This window comes from Artemia sp. Qi Xiang Cuo, chromosome 6, assembly GCF_049724085.1.
Source record: "Artemia sp. Qi Xiang Cuo chromosome 6, ASM4972408v1, whole genome shotgun sequence".
NCBI lineage: Eukaryota > Metazoa > Arthropoda > Branchiopoda > Anostraca > Artemiidae > Artemia > Artemia sp. Qi Xiang Cuo.
Window position 1 is genome coordinate 32,708,004 of NC_142799.1, and position 27,293 is coordinate 32,735,296.

Here is a 27,293-nt window from a genome sequence, read left to right on the forward strand (position 1 = left end):
CTGGCCTTAGGGTCAGGGACGTAATTTTCTATGGGGCAAGCGGGGGGGGGGGAACTGTCCCTCCCAAACCTTGGTTTGCCCCACCCCGCCTGTGCTAGTTAGCCCCTACCCAGCTGAAACGTAGTTTCTTCAAAAATATTGTCAAAACTAAGATAAGCCTGCATAATTCAAGCATCCACAGAAACTGGTCAGTTTTCTTTAGTTTATATTTACGGTACTATATCTATATTTTCAGTTTTTACTTGATTTGAGAAAATTGGCTCTAACTTTGCCAAAGGATTTTTACGAAATTGCGCCGCTGTTCAGGAGAGGCTATTCCACTGCGGACGCAATGCATTTCTTGACAAGATGTTTTAATTATTGGGTGGGGATGGCACTCTTAAGGCTTCGGCTTGCTCTGAAGATCTTGTTCTTTCCTGTGAGACAGGATTCTACATGTGTTGTCCATACAGTAATTTCGGAGTTCCTAAGGGGGCTCCCTTCAACGTCTTCTATTTGTTATTTATACCGATGACATACACCTGGTAATTAGGTATATTAGTACAAAGTTCAGGATTTTAGTAATATCCGTTAATCAAGTTTTATTTGTTGCGGAAAACTCTCGTCCTATTGCTGCTAAAATAGTTTCCTAATGATAAGTGTGACGTCTATAAAGTTAAACCATCGTAAAAATACTCTTATATGTCTACTAATTGTAAATCTTTAGTTAAGTATTTAGATATTATTTTGGATCTTACTTTCACCCTCACTTAGCATGTTGTTGCTCTGTTTGATTATTTACGTTTGATTCTCGTTTAAACCCTTTGCGTGTCTGGCAGGATTTTGCTATCCGGGTCCTAACACATCTAGGTAATTAAAAGCTACTTACAGAAAAATTTACATTTTAACAGGGTCCGATCTTGTACTTTTTACAGCATACTTTTTATGATTGATGTTCTGTATGATGGTATCCCACGAGTGCTTCATCGGTATGTTTAAGGTGGACACATAAATTGCATATGCATGATACTAGAGGTTCCACCCTATAAGGGGTTGTTTTAACCTTGTAAAATAAGGGTTGTAATACTAGGGGTTTAACTAATTGTTACTCACCTTGAACTTCCCTAGATTTGAAAGTCACTTCCAAGGGATTTGGTGTTGGAGATAGACAGAACGACTTATCCAGGGCTGCTAAAAACACTGTTACGCTAGAGACCGTTCGGTTTTATTTTTTTTGAAGCGTTTTGAATATCTCTCGATGTGGCATCCGTCGATTTTTGTTCGGTTTTTACAAGAGAACCCATATTTTTTCTTTAATGTTTTATTACAGTCAATTAAAGATATGGGCACGCAGGCTATTTTTGAGTTTTGGCTTATTGTCTGTTCATTTCATAGCGTTTCTTGCTGCAAATAAATGTTTCCTCTCTTTGACAAACAGTATTAAAACCAAGACGAAAATACTAGAAGACCTTCTTCCAATAGGGGGCTTATATTGCCCAACGACTAGTAATCCCAAATATAAGCGTTTCGAGAACAAAGATATCTTAGACCCAGGCAAACTCATTTAAACTTTTGCAGGTAGTTATTTTAAGTCCATCTGGGTGAGAAAATTCCATAGATGTCTAGGGATTTGGCGAGGTTTTAAGGAGTAAAGACTAATAGGATCCGAGACTTTACTACCATTTATTTTCATTGCACTTTTTTAGCCTAGTCACCCCTAGACCCATTCTGACAGATACAAGGATAAACCTACACATATGTAGATGATCCCATACTAGACACCAACCACTTTATAAGGATGGAACTTAATTCCCGTATCCAATTTAAGCGGCACTTTAATTCCTGCATTGAGTGGCCCATGGTCAGCCCACAGTTAGCCTCGTTTTAGAAACATTTGGGTAGAGAAAATGACTTCATTGAGGCGCTTGTCCCCGTAATTCTAGATTTCTGAGAGATTCACCTTTTAAATGCAGCATGCCGGTATAACCTGCAGAGTTCCAATAATTCCGCAGTTGTTCAAAAACGAAAGTGTATTAGGCCCTTAAAACAGAATAGCAAAAGGATTAACGTTGCCTGGCAGTGCGGTGCCACAGAGAGCACTTTCTAGTGCCACTCATAGTTAAACGTCATCCAACAGAATTGGACAAATAAAATAAAGCTTAAACTTACTTCAATTTTACTTTATTAAGATTCACGTTTAAATTTTAAGAACTAAATTGAAAGTAGATATATCTATTCTTCTTTTTTCACTCTTCTTTGTAATGCAAAATTGCTAGGATCAAGTTGATCAGGAAAACATACGCTAGTGAACAAAAATGTCCATATTGTACCTCTTGGCCAAATTATGTTGCTTTACCTTTGGCATAATTTAGGAGGTAAAATTAGAAGTAAATAAAATAAATAAAACCAATTTTGTGTTAGTTTTTTTTTCAGAGAAGAACTTAAGCTTTCTCTTTTTGTCAATTTCCAGAACTCTTTGCAAGAGACCTCGTGGAGGAAATCCTAAATCCCATTCCAAACATTTCTTCGTCTCTAATGTTCTTGCTTCTGCTTCCTATCTTATAAGCCAAATCTGCACAATAATAGACCCAATTTTTTATTTTTCGCAAAGCAATGAAAAATACACAATATTTCAAGAACTCAAAATTAATCCCAAAATAATATACTTCATAATAGAAAAGTTGATAACGTGACGTGAAAAAAACCGAAGCTATGGATAGTATTTGTAACTGTAAACACTTGTCATTATTTCACCTTCCGACCTCAAAATTACAGCATCAGCATTAACAGAATATGTTCGAAAACGGAATTGAAGGAACAATAAAATTTTCTAGCGACCTTTTTGATTCAATTTCCTTAAAAAAATTTCTGAACATGTTTACATTTGAAGGAGAAAAGGATTTTTTTTTTTTTTTTTTAACTATCCAGTTGTCATGAAAAAAGAAGAAAAAATCGTATTTTATTAAAGAACAACATTCATAATAATTGCACCACAATACATAATTATTGATTGTGATAACCTATTTCCAGTTTAAAAATTTTCACTGACCTTTTGTGATAAAACATTTACAAGTCAACAGAATTTCTTCCTTTTTGTGATGCACCATTCAGTTTGTCTTTAAAAACTGCACATTGAAAGACTTTCAAGCATATTTAGTCATCACTCACATATAGGTCTTCGAGATAAGTACAGAAAAGAAGGATATACAAAACAATATCTAAATAGCAATTCCAAACTCTTTCCCTTTTGATGAACATAAAATGCATATAAAACCACACACCGAAAAGTTAAAAAAGCAATGCATCTGGAAATCCATCTACGATCTAAGGTTCACAATAAACTCAGAGGAAATAGTATGGCAAAGTTACATTTTAAACGAAGTTACTGCATGAACAGCTCAAGTTCAACCTGAAATGTCTGCATTGCAATAATCAAATATATATATATATATATATATATATATATATATATATATATATATATATATATATATATATATCTATATATATATGCTTTTGGAAGAAAACATATATGTATATATCTACTAACATTTTCAATTTTAGTCAGGACGGATGATTAAATGCATAGACTGCCATTTGTCGAAAGTTCAACAATAAATTAAAGGTAAAACTATGGTATCCACCAATAAGTAACGATTAACATGACTCTTTAGCAACGTTGTGTTTTGACTGGGCGTTCCACTTTTAGCACCCATATGTCCGATATTATTTACTAAGAAAAATGGCAAGACTACATCAATATACTGCATACTAAAGCACTTCATAGATGTATGAAGTGCTAATATTTGTGTTTATAACTTGATATATAGGGTACACGTTAGAAAAAATGTAGAGGCATCAGAGGGGTTAAGCTGAGATATCCAAATATTTCCTCTTAAGCATCCAGAATAGGGAATCCACTTTATTTGGCAGAGACAGCCTGTACTGAGATGTCCAATTTTATTTTAGTCCATACCCTAGTACAGTTGTACCCCATGCAATTTCATTCTCCTTAAGGACTAGTACGTACATAGGCCCAAAATCCAAAATCATGAAGTTACTTTTCGAATTGTCGGGGCTCGAGAAAAATTGCAATCCATGTTGACTTTCCATAATACGTACAAAAAAAAGAAACAAAATTTTAACAACAACAAAACATGGAATTGTTTTTATTGAATACAGTAACGTAGTAATTTTCAATTCTGCCTGGCAGAGTCTACACATACTTTCACATCACTCAATTTCTACACACATTTTAAAACAGGCTTAAAGTGGAAGAAAGCAGCTATGAACATTGGAACTCTACTTTGCCCTTCATTGTCAGAATTAATACTGTTAAACACATGAATCGAGTTTTTAAAGGTTTGATACATACAAGTTTTTATTTAAACTGCTGGGTACATACTTAACTTGCCTAATAGTTACTTTTAGTCATTTTCAAATGAGCTCAAGTAATTTTGAATTGAGACAAAAATATGGAAGAAAAAATGGAAGTAGCGTCGGAAAAATATGGACGTAGCGTCAATTGCGACACTACTTCAGCCTGCAATGTAAGAACCAATTTTTTTTGGCATACATTTTTAAACGAATGTTTACACAAGCTGAGCTTTCATTGTGGGGAAGCCCCTTAGGACCTTTGCTGGTACAGCATATCCCAAATTGAGCACCTCTTGGCTAGTATATAAATATTTCATTCCTGGTGTCCTTCCACACTAGAATTAATACTTTTCCAACACATTGAAAATAAAATTTTAGATAGAAGATGCATAGGCTTATGTTTCCTAAAATAGCAAACACGCTCAACCTTTAATGTGTGCCCTTCTACCGATTAAATTGTTATCTATACAATCAATTACAATACAAGCAACACTCACGTTAAGTGTACATTTTAAACGGACTCAAGGAAATTTTAAAACGAGACAAACACTTTGAAGAACAAGCAACTGCAAGCATAGGGGCGCTATTTATTCCTTCTATACAAGAGCTAATGGATTTCAGAGATATTAAAGATACATTTTTAAATGGAGGATTTATAGACTTTTTTCCACAATGGCAAATATAAGAATACTCCAGGCACTCTATTATAGTTAAAGGTACAGCGCGAACAGAAAGTGGAATTTTCCGATCAAGTACTGACAAGGCTGCTAATTCCATTAAGGATTTTACTTGATGATCGGCTTCAGTATCTTGAACATTTCTTCCCATATATCCCATATCAAAAGCATCGTTTATATCAATGTTATCAAAATACATGGCGCTGATCGAATAAGGCAAATAGGCGATTTTGTTGTAGCTTATATTCAAAGTCCTAGAACAGAAAAGGATATTAATTAACACAAAAATTTACAAGGTACAATTCTAACAGGAAAACAAATCAACAACAAGATGCACCATTTTTTTTCCCCAAGAAAAGACGTAAGAAAATCATTAAAACACAACCAAAATGGCTATATTTCTCAAAACAGAATAAAAACTAAAGCAAGGAGCGCAGTGAGAAAACAGAATTTGTACTAATTGGGGAGATGGGAGTTAATATCGCATATGTAATAAAATATTGCAGTTCGTGTTATAATTATCTTCATCCCTTTATTGACCCGAATTCCTTGGCAACAATCTTTTAGTTAAGTTCTGGTGAAATGAGCGAAATATCATACGCGTTATTAACAAATGATTGCAAATAGGTGGAATGTAGCCAACTTGTAAAAACATTTTGAGACAAAACAAAGAGCAGCAATTAATTCTTGCTGCAAAACCGATGTTGAAGAGTTTTTCGAGACACATGATGTTTTTTGAAAGACCGACAGCTACATTAGTTATACAATAAAAAAGACACAGCTCCTATTACAGAAATATAAATAATAAAAGCTAATACACTTGTGAAACTTGTGACTACCTGAGCACAAATAATGAAACAGAAGATGAGAAACAAGTCCAATTAAGCTGAATCGTCACATCCCTTTTTCTTTTCTTCGTTCTGTTGTTACACAATGAGCGTAAAATATTTATTTCGTGATATATATGCTTTCTATTTCAGTCATGTCTTGTTGAGCTTCAAATTAAACAATAAAATTTCTACAGAAAAATGCAGGATCAACAAGTTTTTCCTGTTTTCAAAAGTATTCAATTACCATAATTTTCGTCTGGAATGAAAATATAGTCTTAATTGTCGGTGTTCTAAAGAAAATTTTCTTTTGTATGTCAATTAGTTTAACAACAGAATGATTCTTTCCTCCAAAAACAAACTTATTTTCTGAAAATTCATACTCTTTTTCTGTGCTTGCACAACCCAACTCACATACACTGAAAATCAACTTGGTTTCAGACCTGGTGTGGGGTGTCAACATGCTCATCATGCCCTTTCTTCTATTCTACTTTCTAATCCTTCTAAGGATCAAGACGTATATTTCTGCACACTTGATCTTTGAAAGGCTTTTGACTCCGTTGTTCATAACCAGCTTTTCTTTTCTTGGGCTTCTTCTGGTGCTAATTTTCGGTTATTTACCTTCTACGGTTTTGGTATTCCAATTCTTATCTCCGCCTGAAATCTTCTCCAGAAACAACTATTAAAGTGATTGGAGGCGTAAGGCAGGGAGGTGTTTATCACCGACACTTTTCAAAATTTGTATTTCTACTGTTCTGGAAAGGATCTCAGGCACCTTATTTTTCTGGCTCTACTGATATTTCATACATTGCCTGTGTTGATGACATTCTGTTGATTAGCCGTACTAAATCTGCTCTTTCTGCGATGGTTTCTTTAGTTTCTCAGTCTTTCCTAAATATTGGCCCATCTCTGAATCTTGAGAAGTGTGAATTCTTATCTTATAATCTGTCTTCATCTACTCCTCTGGTATGTAATGGATTTTCTGTCTCTTCCTTTCGGTGGCTTGGTATTACTGTTTCTAATTCTCTAACTATTTTTTGTAAACAGATTGTTGATGATGCAGTAAGAAAAATTCAGTTCAGTTATTCAAAAATTGTAGCAAACCGAGGAAAATATAGCAGAAAAGCTCTTGGGCGCTTATTCTCTACTTTTTCTGATCATTCTGTCCTTTATTTTTCGGGTGTTCATTGTGTTCTTAAGCTAAAGGATTTGAAAAAGTTTTAAGTTACATATTTCAAATTTTACAAATTTGTTCTTTCTCTTCCGCAATGAACTAGAAATCGGTATCTAGTTAAAAATTTCTATGTTACGGATGTAACTCAAAAGCTCGGTGACCTACACAAAAAGCTTTCTGCAGATGCATTTTGTAATATTGTCCCTGACCATGATCTTTTACAGTTTTTTCTTAGTAGAAATTAATTGCTAGTGTTTGTTGATGACTTTTATGTTTTTTCTTTTTTTTTATTATTATGCTTATACTCCACTTGTACTACTTGTTCTCTTGTAGTTGTTGTTAATAAACGATTGAATTGAGTTGACATACACCTGAACCCCCAAATGTTATCCTCTAAACGCATCAACAACTCATCGCCACATAACAACGTACTTTTTTTTTGGGGGGGGGGGAGGGGAGAGGGACAAGCGTGCAATAGTCATGATGGAAGCACAAAACAAACTCAAGAAACGAATATAGGACAAATACACACGAACAAAACCAAAACTAACCTTAAATTTGGTAGAAGGCCAATTTTCCAGGGTATCCTACTCAATTGGTTATGTCGCACGTACAGTGCCTTCAAGTTCTTCAGTTTAGAAATATCTTCACTCAGGTAAGTCAATTTATTTTTGGACAAGTTGAGAACAGTTAAATTTGGTGACAGAGTCCTGAAAAACATCCTAGGCAAATCCGAAATATAATTATTCCCAAGGTCTAAGACACACAAGTTGGGGAAAATATCCATTGATTCTGGAAGAGTTTCTAACTGCGTGTTATTCACAGTTAACCATTGCAAATTCACCAGTCTTAAGCATCTTTGGTCCAACCGAGAAAATTGAACGTTACCAATCTGAAAATAACACAGATTACAAATGAAAAAAAAATTGTTGCATGCAGACGCAGACTTTAAGGGAAGGGGGATATAACCAGAGAAAGGTTCTAAACTCAAAAACTGCGTTTTAGGCCACACTTCAAAAAAAATTTCAGCACAGAAGGAAGTGATGCTTTAGGCAAATATTCTGGAACTTTCATCCCTTTGTGCAAGCACACAAAAAAATTGAAATTATTTTAAAACTTTAGCTAGTAATAAGTCACCTTACGGAAAAGCCTGCCAGCAGATCTAGTCAACTAAAGTTCGCCTTTAAGCTAGTCTTGGAGGAGTTTGAAACGTTTAACACAGTTAAGAAAAAAGAGGAATTTCAAAACCTAGCAACATAGCATCCTTTCGAATTCCTTGTCTTCCTTTATATAGCAGCGCAACGTATCTTTTTTTTTCGAATAGGCAAGTTAATCTCGTTACGATCCACCTAGTTGCTTAACCAAAACGTAATGTTTTCTTCTACAGACATTTTCAAAAGATGCTTGAGTGGCAAATATACACACCTTGGGAGACTAAAGAAACGTATGCCCGGTGTCAGAAGCAGCCGAAAGGCAAAATGTTACCCTACATAAGAAACATACAAGAAACATAAAATTATAAACACTTCAATGACAAAGATTTTTTAAAAATATGGAGGAGAATAATTATAGACAAATTAGTGATGGAAGAAATCAGACCAATCTCTTACCGAAAATATTGAGACTTTATTCAAAGAGAAATTAGAGATTGAAAAAGATATTCCTCTTAAAAAGTGTACCGCATAAAGAGTGTTAGCCCCATTACAGATTGAAACAACAAACAAGCTGGGGTATCGCCTGTTCTTATTTCTTGTGCGAATAATTTGGACTTGCAAATGCTATTGGGCAATGTAGGCAAACTTAAAGGAAGCGGTATGAGAATATGTACTGATTTGCCTCCTTCACTAAATGCCCTACGTAATGAGCTTTTGGCCAAGGCACGTGATCTTAAAGCTCAGCAAATATCCAAGTTCACGCGAGTGAAACAATCCGGGGCCAGACTACTGCTGCAAACTAGAAACGATATTACTGGCCCATGGGTAACACATGACGAATGCTAATATTGGTTGAATATATATCTATATAATGATTTGTCAGATTGATTATGTTTTTCGATTCAGTATATAGTCTATGCTGCTTAGGAATGTGAAGATCGATAAGTAAAGTGTTCTACTTAAAAAGAAGTATATTTATCTCGTTGTCTGTGTTCTTCTTTATTTTTGTTTCCTTTCTTTTTGCTCTTTTCGTTCCTATGTGCTTTCTTTTTTCCGTATTTTTCGCTTATTTCCAAATCCCCACTCATCTATCTCTGAGCTCCTAGGCCTAAATTCATTAAAATTGGTTCAGTTTTCTTGCCGTATATCTTTTGTTGCAGAAATTCTACAAGAACGTACTGCCACACTGTCAGCGTTTGAAACTTCAAAAAGGTTTGACTTTTTTTCCACTGCGTCATCCCGGCCCACCGCCAAGTGGAGAATACGGGTGAGTAATGTTTTTTCAATTTGAATAGTGGTGGCTGTGGTGGAACTCGCCATAGGTTGAGTGAGTTGGAGGGGAGACCCTTGAATTTATCAAATATTCTTTAATGCATTGATATAGAGGATGAAAACACTTATGATTATTTTATTAATATTTTACCCACGAACAAATATCTTTCTCTAGGAATGATTATGAGTAAACCAACAAATAAGTGTCTGAGAACAGTATTTCTAAATTGTTGTGGACTTTAGTAGTTTAGAAAACATTTCACTATTGCTTCCCGACAATAAGATTGATGTTTTTGGTGCATGTGAAACATTTTTAAATAAACAATCTTTTGAGCTAGTTCATATAAATGGGTATAAGTCGGTATTTAAAACTATAATAGGTAAACAGAGAGGAGGGCTGGATTTCTTTTTGTGAATGATGGTATATCTGTAAGAGATGTGAATGATTATGATTATGTTTATGAAGAAATGTCATTTAAATTTTTTTGCTATTGAGCTAGATTTAAGTCCTTCGAAAGTATTATGTTGCCCCCCTATATAGGCCACCGAATTCGGCTGCTAAACAATTTGTAGAGAAATTCGATGAACTTAGCTCGCTGATGACCCAAAGAAAGTGTAAGTTAATGATGTTGGGTGATTTTAATATTGATATTAGTAATGTACATAGGGATGTGAATTCAATGCTTTCGAATAATGTTGCCGTTGACTTTGTAACGATGTTTATGTCAGCGGGTTTGCTTCCAACATGCCGGATCCCGACAAGTCACGGAGTCATCATCGTCGTTAATTGACAATATTTTCACCAACTTCGAGACACTGGATTGTAACGTTACAGTTGGTGATACTTCTGAGCATTTTATGATTCTGTGCGACATTCAAACGGGACCCTCCCCTAAACTCTCTTCATTGAGGTCAAGAAGACTGGATGCTGCTTCGATTGATAAACTGAAAAGTTTACTGTCCCAAGTTGACCGGTCTCCCTGATTAGAATGCGACGACGTGGACGAAGCTACTGAATATTTCATCAACCAGTTTGAAATAGTACTTAATAAGGCATGTCCTTGATCAAGCCGGCAAGCTAGGCGTTATATTAAACCAAAGAAACCATGGATTACAGCTGCTGTTCTGTCCTCTATCCATACCAAAAATAACCTCTTCAGGAAATTCATGGCAGATCCTACACATGAAAATCAGGCCAAATTTCGGCAGTACAGAAATTGTCTGACAAAGTTACTGCGACAAGCGAAGCAGTCATACTATCTTCATGAACTTCAAAATGATGAAGGGTCCCCAAAAACGACTTGGTTGATCATTAATGAATGCCTTGGGAAAAAGAAAATGAAAAATCTTCCCAAAGAGATATTATCACCAAAAGACAACAAAATTGTTAAAGGAAAGCGAAATGTTGTTGGTGTCCTAAATGAGCACTTCACAAATATTGGTCACTTATCATCGCTTGAGGCACTAACTCGAAGCTTACCTGATTTAGCATATTCTACTTCCATGTCGCCTCCATCGGATAGCTCTCTTTTCCTAACGCCGGTGTCAGCGGAGAAATTACTGCAAGTTATATACCAACTGAAGAATGGGTCGTCGGAAGGTACGAATGGCTCATTGACAAGCCTATTAAAACGGATAATGCCTGATGTCACAGAATTTTTGGTTCATGTTATCAACTTATGTTTTTCAAGTGGACGTTTCCAAGCTTGCTTAAAGTCTGCACGTGTTTGAGCCCTGCATAAGGGTGATGACGTGAAAGATCCAACAAACTAGAGGCCAATCTCGATCCTATCTTCATTCGCAAAAGTAATTGAACGATGTCTTTACAACCGCATAGTGAAGTTTTTTGATAAGAGGAGATATTTTAATGACCTTCAGTTTGGGTTTAGGAAGGGTCATAGCTCTGAACATGCGATTCTGACACTCACACAGTTTATACACGACACTTTGGATAAAAAATAAATTCCGGCTACCATATTTATAGATATAAAAAAAGCGTTCGATACTATTTGTCTTGCGATTTTGCTTCGTAAACTGGAAAATCATGGTATATGCGGACCTACAAACTCTCTAATTGAATCATATTTGACTGGGCGCAGTCAGTTTATGGATGGTGGAAATGTTACCTCTTCACTACTTGGTATCACTGGTCAAGTCGGCATTCCTCAACGGTTCATACTTGGACCTCTACTCTTTCTTATTTATGTTAACGACATCAACAGGGCGATGGAAGATCTCGGGCTAAATGTCCTATTCGCTTATGATACGGCCTGCACAGTGAGCGGTGCTGATGAAATGTCGCTTAAGATGAATATGTTGGCAGCTTTCGAGAGGATAGAAACTTGGTTTAGTGCAAATAAATTATCTGTTAATATGTCAAAAACCAAGTTCATGATTTTCTCTCGTACTGATCAGTCATTATCTGAACTTAGTAGACTACCCATTGACGAATCTACTTATTTAGAGCGTGTATCTACTATGAGATATTTAGGTGTGCTAGCTGATCAAAATATGAGTTGGAAGGAATACATTGGTAAATTGCGGATGAAGTTTGGAAGGAATGTTGGAATATTGCGGCATGTTAAATTTATTCTACCTTTTCATGCAATGAGATCGGTATATTTTGCCCTAGTCTATTCTTATCTGAGTTATTGTCCCCTGTTTTCCTGAATACATTTAAAACTCACATAAAACCATTTCAAAGACAGCAAAATAAAGCACTGCGTATCTCGAAAACTTTCATCCCCTCCCCAATATCCGTACCATCAAAATCTCCAATTAAAAGTATATTTTCTTTCCTTAATATATTACCCGTGGAATTAATATTATCTTTTCAAGGATTTATGTCTTGTCTTAAGTAGTTTGCTAAAATTCTACAGAAAATTATTTAGGCTATGGAACTATTTAACCAATGTGAGCATGATTATGGAACGAGGGGATCTTCTAAGTATGTTGAACCCCGAGCGTGCGACTGAGAGATCGAGGTTCTCACTCAGGCACTGCATAACCAAACTTTGGAATGTGCATGGGTCGGGTTTTAATATTGGTCTTTCTGTTGGTACACTGCGGAGGCATTTAAAAACTCTTTTACTAACCCTTTAATCATTTTAATTTAATCTTTTTTTTTTCTATTTTTTTTTTAATTCAGCTATGGTCTTCCCGCTGGCACATTCTCTTGGTAGGGTTTCCCCGCGGCTTCACTTCACTATTTTTGGTGTTTTGTTTTAGTTTGTTCTCCATTTGGCTGCTGGCTTGGGGTAACGCTTGGTAAGTCATACATTTTTCATTCTTTTTTATCTATTTACAAAAGAGTGTGATTATGTACAAATGCAGTTATATATTATGTTTTTGTTGTTTTTATTTGTTATCGGTTGCCTGGTAATACGAGCTAGACTCTCAGCCGGGCATACCCATATTGTAGTTGTATTTAGTTTGTAAATAAAAGAACCTGAACCTGAAGAATACTCGAAGTTTCCGCAAGTTAGACGACTTGCGTACTTGCTACTTTCAGCAAGACCAGGTAATTCCGCCTCACTCAGCATCCGAAACAAACTTTTGTCAAAACTATATCAAGGAGAAAGGAGTAATTTTACATTAAAAGTCAGAGAAAATTAAGATAGCGTAATCTAACTTAACTGTATATATCGTCGCTAAGAGTCCTATCTGACATATTTACAATTCTGAAATAATTACCAAAAACGGATTGCCAAGCTGTTTTTAAAGGGAGGATTAGCAGGGCAATGTACGCTCAATCAGATTTTGATCCTCTTGTTCTACAGCGCCGCGCTGATTTGATTCTCCCTTAGAGAATAGGTTAGAAAATACTTCAGTCAAATTTCTTAGAAGTGCTGAAATGTCATATACGATCTTAAGGCGTGACAGTGACGATATATACGTTTTTTAAAACTGTACTTCGCATTCTAAGTTACAATTTTCTGTGAAGGAGGTAATGCCAGCGCTACAGTTTTCTGATTGGAAGGATTTTGGTAACCCCAACATTTATTTAACAGCAGTTCTATAAATTTCAGCATCAGTTTTTCAAGGTATTCGTAAAAGGTAGTAATCTAAACCTTTCTTGGGGGAGGGGGAGGGAGGTCACATGTGAATAAGTATGACTGATACGACAGTAAAAGGCATATCTACGATAGTAAAAAACTTCTATTGGTAAATTATACGGAGAATAAAGAAAACTACAGGACAGAATCAACACGTTGGAGTTTGAGGAGTGTTTTGGCCTGAAGACCTGTGATCTATGTGTATGACATTGTTTTTGCTCTGACATTTGGAAGCCAGATGTGACTAGGTTTAAGAAAAATGTGGAAGAAGACTATTTTTTTTTTTTTTTTAGTGTGGTCAATGATACCAAGATGAATAAATTCACTTACAGATACAAGAGAAGAACCTTGCAAAATGTTTCACAGGTAGGCCTATTTGCAGAGTGTAATTAATTCTTTGATTCAACAAACTGTGTCTTTTCAATTTAGTATCTTAAAAAATGGCATTTTTGAATGCAACTCCCGTCAGAAATTCCATAAAAATTGTCCGATTCTGTCTAAAAAGTGCCTCATCAGTATCTCTCGGGGAGAGCGTAATAAGTTTTCTAGTCCTCAATCCCTCTGTCTTCATGCGAGGAGTTTCATTTTGATCCTAAAACTAGTTTTTAAAGTTAGTTCAGACTCAATTTAAGCTGTTAATCTTAGACTCGTACTCTGTAAGTACGTAGGAATTTACTTTTTTGAGGGATGGGGAGTAAACTAAAAAAAAAAAGAAAAAAAAAGAAAAAAAAAACCTGGAATATTATGCAATAAATAATGAAGATTATGGATAAAAATCATGAAACCGAGCCATTTTAGGCGGTAAGCATAGTTCGAAAGCCCCTTCTCTCAAGCATAAACCTACACGCCCCCTAGTCTAATAAACTCTTGGTACAATTTTAGGTTATAGTTAGGGGTATTGTTTCCTATGCCTCATTCTCCCTGAAAGATATTAAAAAAATACCTTTAAAGTCGTGAGCGTCAATGGAAGATTTGATTCTTGGATGAATTCTTTGTGACTTCTAATATCAAGCTTCAATTTCTCTAACTCAACCTTTGGCTTTTTAGAGGGAGGTAAATCTGTCGAAGAACTTTTCGTTTTGGTAGATTTCTGAGCACTTTTTTGGACATCAGGGCTTGGTAAAACGAGTTTAGTTTCTTCCATAATTTTTTTAGCGTCATCTTTAAGCCCAGAAAGCTTTGCAATGGCCAGTGTAATTTTCGATACTTGTTCAGGTTTGCCACGCAAGCTCAAACAGATGTCAGGAACTTTGAATCTAATGGTTGTCTTTCCGTCATTAATAAACGTGTAAAACATTTGAGATACATTTCCATTAATCTGGAAGGAAAAAATAGTCACAGATTGCAAAGGACTAAAAAAGACATAATTAACAACTATACACAAAAGCTATTTTATTTAGGTAGATGGCATTATCCTTTTCCTTTTACACAATCAGAAAGATACAATCACCGACTGGTGTGGAGTTCTTTGTTTTCAAGGAGGCAATGTTTTGAATTTTTTTATGATAGAAGTGTCAATTTCTCTACAACCCCTCCCCAAATATTAAAGAATTCTATTTTTTGGAGGGACGGTGGGAGAAACAGAAAAGGTTGAGGGCAAAATTATATTCCTTCTCCACACCCTGTAGGCAATCGTCGGCTCAATTACACGTCCCAAAAAGACGAAAGTTAGGTGCCAATCAATTACTGTTTTCAGTGGCCACTGAGTATTGAGATGGAAATTCATTTTGCTGTCCAACTCCTGGCTAAGAGATTGACATAAAGTTCACCTCCCTCTGACTGCTTCTTGGCATAATTTTTCAGATTATGAACGACAGAATAGCCTTTTCAGGTTAAATGCCTAGAATACATCGGAATATTTTTAAACAAGCTAAATTTATCCATGAAAGTTAGTCAATTCTCTTTCTGATAAATGGTTTTCATTACTGAGTTTTCTTTTTTGCAATGCATAAGGATTAGCATTACCAGTTTCCAAAAGGCCCCTCCATTGTCACAGGGTGAACTATATTTATGTATATGTCAGTTCTGGTAACCTTGATAACCAACTAGCTGACATCCTAATAACTTAAGGCACGCTGTTACAAAAACTCCAACTGTATATCAGAACTTATTTATGCCTGTTCACACGGGAAACATTTCTCAAAATACGCTGTCTTTCTATTTACAAATAAAATATAAAATATAGAAATGTACAAGCATTGAGAAATATTTTTACAAGAAAAGTGAATAAATAAACTGGGAAAAACCCAAACGTCTTGCCTTCAAATCCAAAAACTGTAAATCCCCCCTCCCCCAAAAAAGAAGAAAAAACAAAGACTCAACAGCTAGAAAATACAAGAAATTTGCAGCCAAGATAGTAGTGTTTGACAAAGTAAAGAACTGTAAGTCTTTTTATGGATTAATAGAAAAAACATTTTCAAAAAAAAAGAAATTCTTAAAAAAACTGAAGGGTTATTAAAAATAAAAAAATAAAAATAAAAACAAAACCTCTGACGAGCGGAAAGGGACTCCTATTTCTTTTCGCTTTTAGTTGATATGGTTTTGTTATTGGTTAAATAGACATTTTTTTAGGGTTTTCTTCAGTTTTTCTGCTTAATAATCAAGATGTTGAATTGAAATATAAATGTTGCACAAAACTTGAATATTGAAAGTTTTTGATCAAAAGCATTTTTGCTTGATATATTTACAATATAGAATCTTGGGTAAATGGAGAGGGGTATTATTATTCATATGAATAGTAAATCTGCTCAATTTTTGGTCTTCTGCAGGACTAAAGCCATACTTAACCACATCCTGTAAACACCCTTGAGTTAACACATATCTTAACCCAACATTTTCTTAAAACAGTCTTTTTAAGTTTTTTTTTCCATACCAGGGCACTTCGTATCGAAGGAGTACTCTTAGAAATTTCGAAAAGGGCTCATTCGATTGGAATGGCTAGTTAACACATATCTTAACCCAACATTTTCGTAAAACAGTCTTTTTAAGTTTTTTTTTTTTTTCAATACCAGGACACTTCGTATCGAAGGAGTTGTCGTAGAAATTTCGAAAAGGGCTCATTCGATTGGAAATTGGAATGGCTAGTGCCCTTTTTAACAGTCAAAAGCGATTGAAAGGCAACTAACACCCCTTCCACGCCCACCATTTCCCCAAACACATGAAATACATATTTTGAGATAGCCATTTTGTTCAATGCAGTTGAAAGTTCTGGAAATTAGGTCTTTGAAGATGACAAACCCACCACAGCCCTTAGGGCAAGGGTTTTAATTTATGCCCTGGGGGCATATAAGGTGTTTATAGAAAGCGTTGACGTAGAAGCTAAAAAAGGGCTCATTCGATTGGAAATTGAAAGGACAAGTGCCCTTTTGAATAGTCGATAGTGATTGGAAGGCTTTACATTTGTGTAGTAAAGCGCAGAGTGGGTACAATGTATTATTTTTTTTTGTTTTGTTTAGACTAGGGCACTTCGTATCGAAGGAGTTGTCGTAGATACTTCAAAAAGGGCTCATTCAATTTGAAATAGAATGGGTTAGTGCCCTTTTTAAAAGCTGAATGGGATTGGAGGCACCTAATCGCCCTCCCCCGCCCACCCTCCCATTCGCCCATTATGTTTAAAAACTAAATGTTGCCTTAAGATTAAATCAAAATGCACTGTGTTAATGCTTAATTCCCAATAAGGCATCTCAGCAGTATCCCAAGAGCGACTGAGGGTATTATGTTCAAACTTTCGGGGCTACTTCTGCTCTTAAAATTTAACCAAATTAAAATAGCGTAAGTGTTTCCAAGATAACAAAGAAAGTAAACAGATTTTTGTGCGAATGGTATCAAGTTTTCTAATTCAGGTAAACTAGAGAAGGTATGAAACTAAATTAAACACTACTATTTGTGTCCATATTTTTAAAGGGGTGTATGTTGTTGAAAATTGCTGATTTCTCCAGCATACAAATAGCAGGCCAAACTATAAAGTCTTGAAAAAAAAAGAAAAGATTTAAACTATTAATTTATTTTTCCCTGAAAAGACTATGTCAATACAAAAAGAAAAGAAATGAATTAAAAATTTTTTTTCAACAAAATGAGTTTTTCAAAGAAAAGTAAAGAACTCCATTAAACCAAAAATGAGCAAAAAAAAAAAAAAAATCTACTAAGCGTGAAACTACCACATATCAGCATCGATAAATAAACGAAACCCAAAACGAACAGAAATTAAAATAAATAACCGAGTCAAACTCAAAACGAGCAGAAATTAACATGAGTAGGGCTCAAAACCCCCTGTGCCTTCCCAAGGCCATAACATAATTTGCACGTTACTGAAATAAATACAAATGAATGTGCACTGTCAGTTTAATATACATATACTGATATATATATATATATATATATATTAAGCAAAATGTTAATATTATTTGATTTATTAAAGTTATAAAAGTAAAATTTATATTTTTTTCAGTAAAATGCAAATTTTGTTCTGGCCTTGGGAAGGCATAGTGGTTTTTGAGCCCTACTCAGGTTAAGTTCTGCTCGTTTTGAGTTTGACTCGGTTATTTATTGTAACTTTCGTTTGTTTTGGGTTTCATTTATTTATCGATGCTGACTTGTGGTAGTTTCACGATTGGTAGATTATTTGATTTTATTTTTGCTCATTTTTGGTTTAATGGAGTTCTTTACTTTTCTTTGAAAAATTTATGTTGTGGAAAAAGTTCTTTTAATTAATTCTTAAAAAGGAGAATAATGAAGATACTTATCATTTAAGAAAACCAAATCATCACGAAAATCAATCAACCCAATCCTGCTCCACTCAGTATGTCACTACTCTGTCTAATTCCTTTTTCTCTAAGAAACTGTCTAATATCCTTCCTTCTGCCTCCTGTTCCCGCAGAATCACATAATACGTGTTTTACTAATTCCCCATTTCCAAAAAATACACATCTCGGATCTTCATTACTGAGCCGAGCTCTACATATCTGAATTTCTGCATGACTCGACGTTAATTTAAATATCACTCTGGCTTCAGATTTACTCCCTATATTTTCTTTTCAAATCGCTTTTCTGTCTTCTGTGTCACTTATGTTCTGGCAAATTATGTTCTGACCTTGGGAAGGCATAGGGGTTTTGAGCCCAACTTATGTTCATTTCTGCTCGTTTTGAGTTTGACTCGGTTATTTATTGTAATTTCTGTTCGTTTTGGGTTTCATTTATTTATCGATGCTGATTTGTGGTAGTTTCATGCTTGGTATATTATGTTATTTAATTTTTGCTAATTTTTGTTTAATGGAGTTCTTTACTTTTCTTTGAAAAACTTATTTTGTGGAAAAAGTTCTTTAATTAATTTCTGTTCGTTTTATATTGACATAGTCTTTTCAGAGAAAAAGAAAATAATACTTTAAATCTTTTCGTTTTTTTAAGAATTTATAGTTTTTCCTGCTATTTGTATGCTGGAGAAAAATTTTCAGCAATTTTCTGGACAAAAATAGTAGCGTTTAATTTAGTTTCATACCTCCTCTAGTTGACCTGAAATGGAAAACTTGATACCATTCGCAAAAAAATCGGTTTACTTTCTTTGATAGCTTGGATACACTTACGCTATTTTAATTTGGTTAAATTTTAAGAGCAGAAGCAGCCACGTAAGTTTGAACATAATACCCTCAGTCGTTCTTGGGATACTGCTGAGATGCCTTATTGGGAATTAGCATTAAAACAGTGTATTCTGATTTAATCTTATGGAAACATTTAGTTTTTAAACATAAAGTCAAATGGGAGGGTGGGCGTGGAAGGGGGATTAGTTTCCCTCCAATCACTTTCGACTATTAAAAAGGGCATCAGCCCTTTCTATTTTCAATCGAATGAGCCCTTTTCGAAGTTCTTACGACAACTTCGATACAAAGTGCCCTGGTCTAAACAACAACAACAACAAAAAAATAATACATTATATCCACAATGAGCCCTTTTGAAGTTTCTACGACAAAGCTTTCAATAAAAACTTTATGCGCTCCAAGGGCATAGCATACAACCCTTGCCCTTACGACTGTGGGGGGAGGGTTTTCCATCCTTAAAGACCTAATCCCTAAGACTTTTAACTACGTTGAATTAAATGCCTATCTAAAAATTTTGGTTGGATGTGTTTGGGGGAATGATGGGCGTGGGGGGGGGGGGGGGCTAGTTGCCCTTCAATCACTTTCAACTATTAAAAAGTGCACTAGCCCTTTGAATTTCCAATCGAATGAGCTACGACAACGCCTTCTATAAAAATCTTATATGCCCCCAGGGCATAACTTAAAACCCTTGCCCTGAGGGTTTTCCTCAAAAACATATTTTCTATATGGAAATCAACTACGCTTAACAAAATGGCTATCTCAAAATTTTTATTGGAAGTGTTTGGGGGAATGATGGGCGAGGGGGGATGGGCTAGTTGCCCTCCAATCACTTCCGACTATTAAAAAGGGCACTAGAACTCTCAATTTCCTATCGTATGAGCCCCTTTTGATGTGTTTACGACGACCCCTTCCATATGAAGTGCCCTGCTATAAAGGAAAAAAAAACACATAAGAAATTGTGCCAACATCGTTCTTATAAGCACTCAGGGCATAACTTAAACCCCTTGCCCCCAGGGGTGAGGGAGTGTCCTCCTCGAAAACATATTTTCTATCTGGAAATCAACTACGCTGAACAAAACGACTATCTCAAAATTTTGATTGGATGTGTTTGGGGGAATGATGGGCGTGGGGGGGGGGCCTAGTTGCCCTCCAATCACTTTCGACTGTTAAAAAGGGCACTAGCCACTCCAATTTCCAATCGAATGAGCCCTTTTCAAAGTTTCTATGACAACTCCTTTGATACGAAGTGCCCGGGTATGGAGAAAAAAACAAAAAAAAAAAAAACACACACATTGTGCCCACATCGTTCTTTACTTAGGCAGCGCTAGCGCGCTGCCTATGACTTGCTATGAGTCGATTGATCCACATTTCCATACATTAATTAGAAAGCAACTGTGATTAGGCATAAATGTCAGAATAATTTTTTTGTTGACGTGTAAACAACAATATTTTTTACTTAATCTAATATAGCAAATTTTGCACCGAATAATGCGTTTTTGCAGGGATTTTTACTTCATGACTTCAATATGAAGAAAATGCTTCCGAAAGCCATAGTATTTTAGTGGAAGTACATGATGACCACGCTTTTGACTAACCCCATTTGATGAAGACACATCACAAACGCAAAAAGAACTTGCAAAAACACTTGAAATCACTCATCAATCAATTTCTCGTCGTTTAAAAGCAATGGCAATGATCTGAAAGTAAGGAAATTGGGTGCCGTATAAATTGAAGCAAAGAAACACTGAACGCTATTTTTTCACGTGAGAACTACTGCTCCAACGGCAAAATAAAGATTTTTTTGCATCGAATTGTGACAGGGGATGAAAAGTGAGGTCCATTATCATCCTTCCTCTTTCATCCTCATCCTCGACGTTATCATCAGCATTACCAAAATCTCGGCGTAATGTATTATGAACTACAGAATCCAAGTGAAGAGATCACGGGGGATTTACTGACAATTGATGTGTTTGAGGTTATCATTGCAAGAAAAACACCAACAACACACTGATAGAAACGAAAAAGTTATTCTGCAACATGACAATGCTCGGCCGCATATTCCAGCGCCCTTTAAAACATACTTAGAAACGCTCAAATGCAGAAGTCCTACCACACCTGCTGTATAGCCCTTACATTGCTCCAATTATGTACTTCTCCAATTATGATGAAGTAAAAAAAAAAGAGATCGAATCGAGGATTGTGGCCAAACCGGTCGAATTTTTTAGAGATGCTATCGGTATATTGCCAGAAAAATGGGAAGAAGTTGTTTCTAGCAATGTAAAATACTTTGAGCGTCACACAACAGCAACTCTACACAGCAACTCAACAGCATCACAACAGCAACTCTATAAGAAAATTAAAACAAATTTTCTTGTGAATTATTATCGCTTCTACTCAGCAGTTATACCAAACCAATCCTGCTCAACTAATCCTCAGGGCTATACTGTGGTGTTCTCCTCCTCATAGTATAGTGCAAACGGTTTGATATCATTCCATTTTCCCTTCTTGCTTTAGTTTTGTTTTTCTCTGTTTAATGCTTTTTCCAATAGGCAATGTTTAGAAGTCCTCCAAAAAAAATGTCCCCCCAGATCCCAAATCAAATTCCAGTGAATGTGCCATAGTGAAAGATACCCATCTTGGCTGGTCAAGCACACTTTCTCAAAGTTCAAATGATAGCTCCAATTCGGAGAATAGGACAATGATAAGTGTAGGGGCTAATGTAACTATAAATGATGATAATGGGTTTCAAGAGGTCCTCTCTAGAATTTCTAAAAAAAGGAAAAAATCTCCCCAATTAAAAGCATTTCTCCTCTCCCTGCCCAAGATCCTCCCTCCAAAAACTTAGGAATTTACCTTAAAATTACTCCCACTACCCCCTTTGAAATAAAAATGATCACTGCAATAAGAGTTGCAATTTTTAAATTGCTAAAATCAATGTTTTCTCTTAACATTAACCGTGATGGATCTCTGCTAATAGCTGTAGAAGATCAGAAATCAGCAGATACAATAATTAACCTTAAATCCCTTCTGAATATCCCAATTATTGCATCTAATTGGAACCCAAAACAATCACCAACAAAAATAGGAGTTTATAATGTTCCCCCAGAGATATCTACTCAGGAGTTAAAAGAAGGCCTTTCAGATAGGGCTGGAAACACAATCCCAGTTGAGGATGTTACCCAACTTGGAAAACCCAACTCTAATGGCCTAAAAACTAGTAGATCCTTCTTATTCACACTGAAGGATAAAATTGATATCCCAGAAAAATTATTCCTATTTGGGCAAATCAAACCACACAATGAATACAAACCTAAGCCTATTCAGTGTCAGAAGTGTTTCAAACTGGGACACACAACAAACAAATGCAATGAAATTCTCCAAGAGTGTAGTAATTGTAAATCTTTCCATCATAAAGAGCTGACAACTTGCAACAACACCCAGCCTACATGCATCAATTGCAAAGGCCCACATGAATCTACAAATAAATCATTATGCCCTGCATACAAGAAAAGAGCTCTAACACTCCAAATATCAACAGAGAAGGCAATCCCATACCCCTGTGCAGCAATGGAAGCAAATGCTGCCCAACAATACCAAATAAAGCCTGTAATGAAACCAACCAAAACCCCCAAGTCAAATGCCCCCAATGCATCAAGCACCCCATATAAAACACCATCTTCTAAGCCCCCTAGCTCACATCCCTATCAGAAGCAATCACCAAGCCAACAAGCCTCCTTGTCCGGTGAGATAAGGCCAGCCTGGCCCTCCCTCCCAAGAAGAAACAAACCAGAAACACTACCAGGAATCAATCCATTAACCAACAAACAGGATGCACTACCAAAAATGCAATCCCTAAATATATGCTTATTCATTCTAAACTGTAATGCAGTTCAGGCCATGAACATACATCAACTACAGAAAACAAAAATTATTGCAGAATTGGCAAAAATTTACATCCCAGATGATATGCTCATTCAAGCAAAAAAAAATCTTGCTTTACTCTTAACAAAGCTGAACATTGATACACATCCATATGAAGAATAAATCAACAACACAACATTTATCAATACTCCAATGGACTGTAAGATCACTCAAAGAAAATAAGCTAAATGAACTAACATCATTTATGAATAATAATTCAATTAATATTGCTTGCCTCCAAGAAACTCATTTAACCCAAAATCAACAAATTAAGTCTCTGGGATATACTATCCTGAGAAAGGATAGATCTTCAGAGAGAAAAGGAGGTGGTGTAGCTTTATTAGTTAATAATAATATAAAATTTTGTGGCATCAATTTTCCAGATTTTGAAAATGATGTTGATGTAATTGGTATAAGTGTTTGGCTGAATAATTTAAAAACCTACATAATAAGCTTTTATAACCCTAATGGCCAAACTACAGATGCCAAGGATTTCTTTAATTATATAAATAATTCTAATATGTTAAAAAATATCATTATTTGTGGAGATTTCAATGCCCACAGCCTTTTGTGGGGGAATAAACCAGCAAATAAAGCTGGTAAATTTATTGAGCATATGACTTCAAATAATAATGAATTAGTTGTTGCTACCCCTCCAAACCTGAATACTTATTTCAACCCCAAAAGTGGCAATTTCTCCACAATTGACCTACAAATTGTGTCTTTAAATTTTTTGAACAAAATTTACATAAATAAAATTGATAGTCTATGTACAGACCACTTTGCTATAGTTCGCTCCCTAAATCAACCTGCTGAAACTTTATCTTATACATCCAAATATATCAACACTAAAGCAAATTGGTCTATTTTCCAAAATAAGCTAAATGATGAAATTACAAGTTTCACCCAAAGTTCATGCATTTCTAAGACAACAGTTGACACACATAATGAAGCATTGACATCTTTACTAATAAATACAGCTAATCATGCTATCCCCAGGACAACACCTAAGAAAACATTCCCTAAACAAATTCCTAAAGCATGGTGGACAAATGAGTGCCTAAATAAATGGAGGATAAAAAAGGCAGCTAGGACAGAATTCATAAAAAAACCAACACCTACCACATATTTAAAAAAATTACAAGCAGAATCTAATCTAAAAAGGACTATAATAGATGCTAAATATAAATACTGGAATAATTTTGCAAATAATCTCTCCAGAGAAACAAATGAGCCAATTATACATAAAGTCATAAGCCACATATGTGGGAAAAAGACTTCTCCCAACCCACTCCTGTATGAGCTTATACATAATAATACCCATTATGACAATGATAACGAAAAGGCTAACCTATTTGCAACTCTTTTTGTTAATAAGCTAACATCAAATAATCAAAGCAAGCTGTCCACAATTCCTATGAACCCTACTTACCAACGACGCCCAGGATCCGAGTACATAACTAATCCATTTTCAATCCATGATTTGAATAATGCAATACATCATATTAGGTCCAAAACTAGCAGTAGCTATGACAATATACACCCTACATGGATAAAGACTCTCACACCTTCATACAAACAAGAACTGCTAAATTGTTATAATCACGCTTGGGCATCTTCTAGGTTCCCCAATATATGGAAATGTTCGTCCCTCCTACCAATCCTAAAGAAAAATAAACCAAAAGATAACCCTGAGTCTTATAGGCCCATAATGATTACACCTGTGATGGGGAAAATAATGGAGAAAATGATTTATCACAGACTCCTCTGGTTTGTTGAGAAAAATAACATGATCCCACACACTCAAACTGGATTCAGGAAATACCACTCCTCAACAGATGCTTTCATTTTTCTAACAAATGCAATAAATGAATCTTTCTCAAAAAATAATATCCTAGTGGCAGCTTTCCTAGATTTTGAAGGAGCTTATGACAATGTGAACCACCAAATCCTTTTAAATAAACTTGCAAACCTTGGAATACCTCCTAAGCTAGTATCCTTTATTAAATCCTTCATAGAAGTGCGAAGTTTCATTGTTTGTGTTGGTTCAGCCTCTTCAACCCAAAAGACAATATCCAAAGGCCTACCTCAGGGAGCAGTCCTCAGTTGCCTCCTTTTTGCCCTATATCTCTGGGACATGAACCTACCCCACACGAATCTACAATATGCTGATGATCTGGTGCTATGGTCATCTGGCAACACCTTTCAGATAGCACAGTCAAATCTGCAAAAGTCACTTTTCCAGTTTGAAAAATTCTCTCAACATTCAGATTTACCCATTGCACCCACCAAGTCAAAAATAATCCAATTTCACCGGAAGCGAAACCATGTTAATGCAAAACTAACTCTAAATAAAACAACTATTCCAGAAGATAATCTTATTAATTACCTAGGTCTCATGCTTGACCAAAAACTTAATTTCCACCTCCTCATTTCAAACACAATAAAAAAAATACTATAGAAAAGCAAATATACTAAAAAGACTTCTTTCCACACCCTGGGGTTATAAGGGGAAAACCTTACTCCAGTTTTATAAATCACATATAAGACCCCATATTGACTATGGGCTCATTGTCTATGGTGCATGTGCAAAGACCCAGATGCAAAAAATTGAAACAACACAAAATGATATAATACGTCTCATATTTGGTCTTAGGAAACCCACAAGCACCAAGTCTCTGCTTATGGAGAGTGGATTAACAACAATAAGGGAGAGACGTAGCTTTCTCTTGATAAAACATCTTACAAAAATTGAATCAAATAGCTCACATACATTACATAATTGGTTAAGAAATCCAGTTATGTATAGAGGTATTGCAGATGAGTATGCCAATATTCAAAAGAAGTTCCCTGTACCAGCAAATTCTATTGCACCTACTTTCCCCCAATACCCTCCATGGACTTGGTCATTTCCCATAATAAATACTGAATTTTCAAAATGGAATAAAGATTTAACCCCCATTGCTTTTGTCCAGAAAAAAATTTGCAGAACTTAATACAATTACCTATAAAAATCACTTCCAAATATTTGTTGATGGGTCAAAAATGAATGAGAAAGTTGCAAGTGGTGTTTTCCTTCCTCACCTGAAAATTGCAATGGGCGAGAGATTATTTAATAATTTATCTATAATGTCTGTTGAGTTAAATGCCATAATCATGGCATTAGAACACCTTAAGCAAAACCAACCTTTGATTGAAAATTCGAATAATATTATCATCTATTCCGACTCTTTATCAAGCCTTGAGTTGCTGGCCTCAGCTCCTCAATATAAGTTGGACATTGACACTTATCATTGTCTCAGTATTATTGATAATCTTGCTTCAAGTGGCATAAAAACTTACTTTCAGTACATTCCTAGCCACTCTGGCATAAGTGGTAATCATCAGGTTGATGAAATAGCAAAAATTGCTATAAATATTGACCAGCCAAGTGGGAGACCAATCCCAATTAGAGATATTTAACGATGGAGGATGTCAGATATTAATTTTAATAAGATTAACCCTATCCTTTCACCCTTTCCCAATAAGTATATTTCTAAAATTTATCATATAATTTGTTCTGGAACAAATGGACTAAATTTCCTTGCATTCTCATATAAGTTTTCTAATTCAAGTGGTTCAATTCCCCTGTCCCCTCTTTGCAGGCATTGTAATATGAATAATGAAACAATTGACCATTGCCTATTTGAATATAATATGCTGACATCTGCACAACATACCTTGCTTTCTAAACTGTTAAAATACTTCAAACACCACAAAATCCCACTATCAGCCAAGAGCCTAGTCAACTATACCTGCACACAGAGCATAAAAATCGACATCTATCATCTTATATTTGAACTCCTAGAGTCAAAAGATCTGCTGAAAGATATCTGAATATATCTAATAAATATGAGGCAATCAAGCCAGTAGCTCTGTAGCCCACAGAGTGAAGCAAAAGGAAAAGGGCTAAATAGTAATACTGAAAAGCCCGCCTGCTGTTAAATAGAAGAAGAAGAGCGTTGAATTTGTAACCAACTTTGCACAGTTAAGTGTCAATTTTTGAAAAAAAATAAATCGAAAACGTTTTCGACTTTTGACTTAGTTTGAGGAATCTGGTAAATTAATCAAATTTGACTTAGGCTAATGTACCCAGAAAAGAAATTACTTGGCTATTTTTGAGTTCCTACAATCTTGCTGCCAATTAGTTACATTATAAGCTGCTCTTTCTGCTTGGTCCATATTAACAACACTGTGTATCAATACCATTACCAACATGAAATAAAA

The 27,293-nt window shown here is 35.4% G+C and overlaps 1 protein-coding gene across 5 annotated transcripts in view; it reads right to left on the reverse strand.

Moving 5' to 3' along the window:
- Nucleotides 1-4,132: 4,132 nt before the first annotated feature.
- The window catches only part of LOC148951134 (leucine-rich repeat protein 1-like), a 37,130-nt gene continuing 13,969 nt past the window's right edge, over nt 4,133-27,293 (reverse strand). For all 5 annotated transcript variants that reach the window (XM_089090656.1, XM_089090651.1, XM_089090652.1 and 2 more), the window contains 3 exons: nt 14,459-14,833; nt 7,586-7,926; nt 4,133-5,287 (listed from right to left, as the gene is read on the reverse strand). In XM_089090656.1, the coding sequence (XP_088946782.1) occupies nt 4,855-5,287; nt 7,586-7,926; nt 14,459-14,833 (1,149 nt within the window). In that variant the 3' untranslated portion in view covers nt 4,133-4,854. The remainder of the gene's footprint in view (nt 5,288-7,585; nt 7,927-14,458; nt 14,834-27,293) is intronic.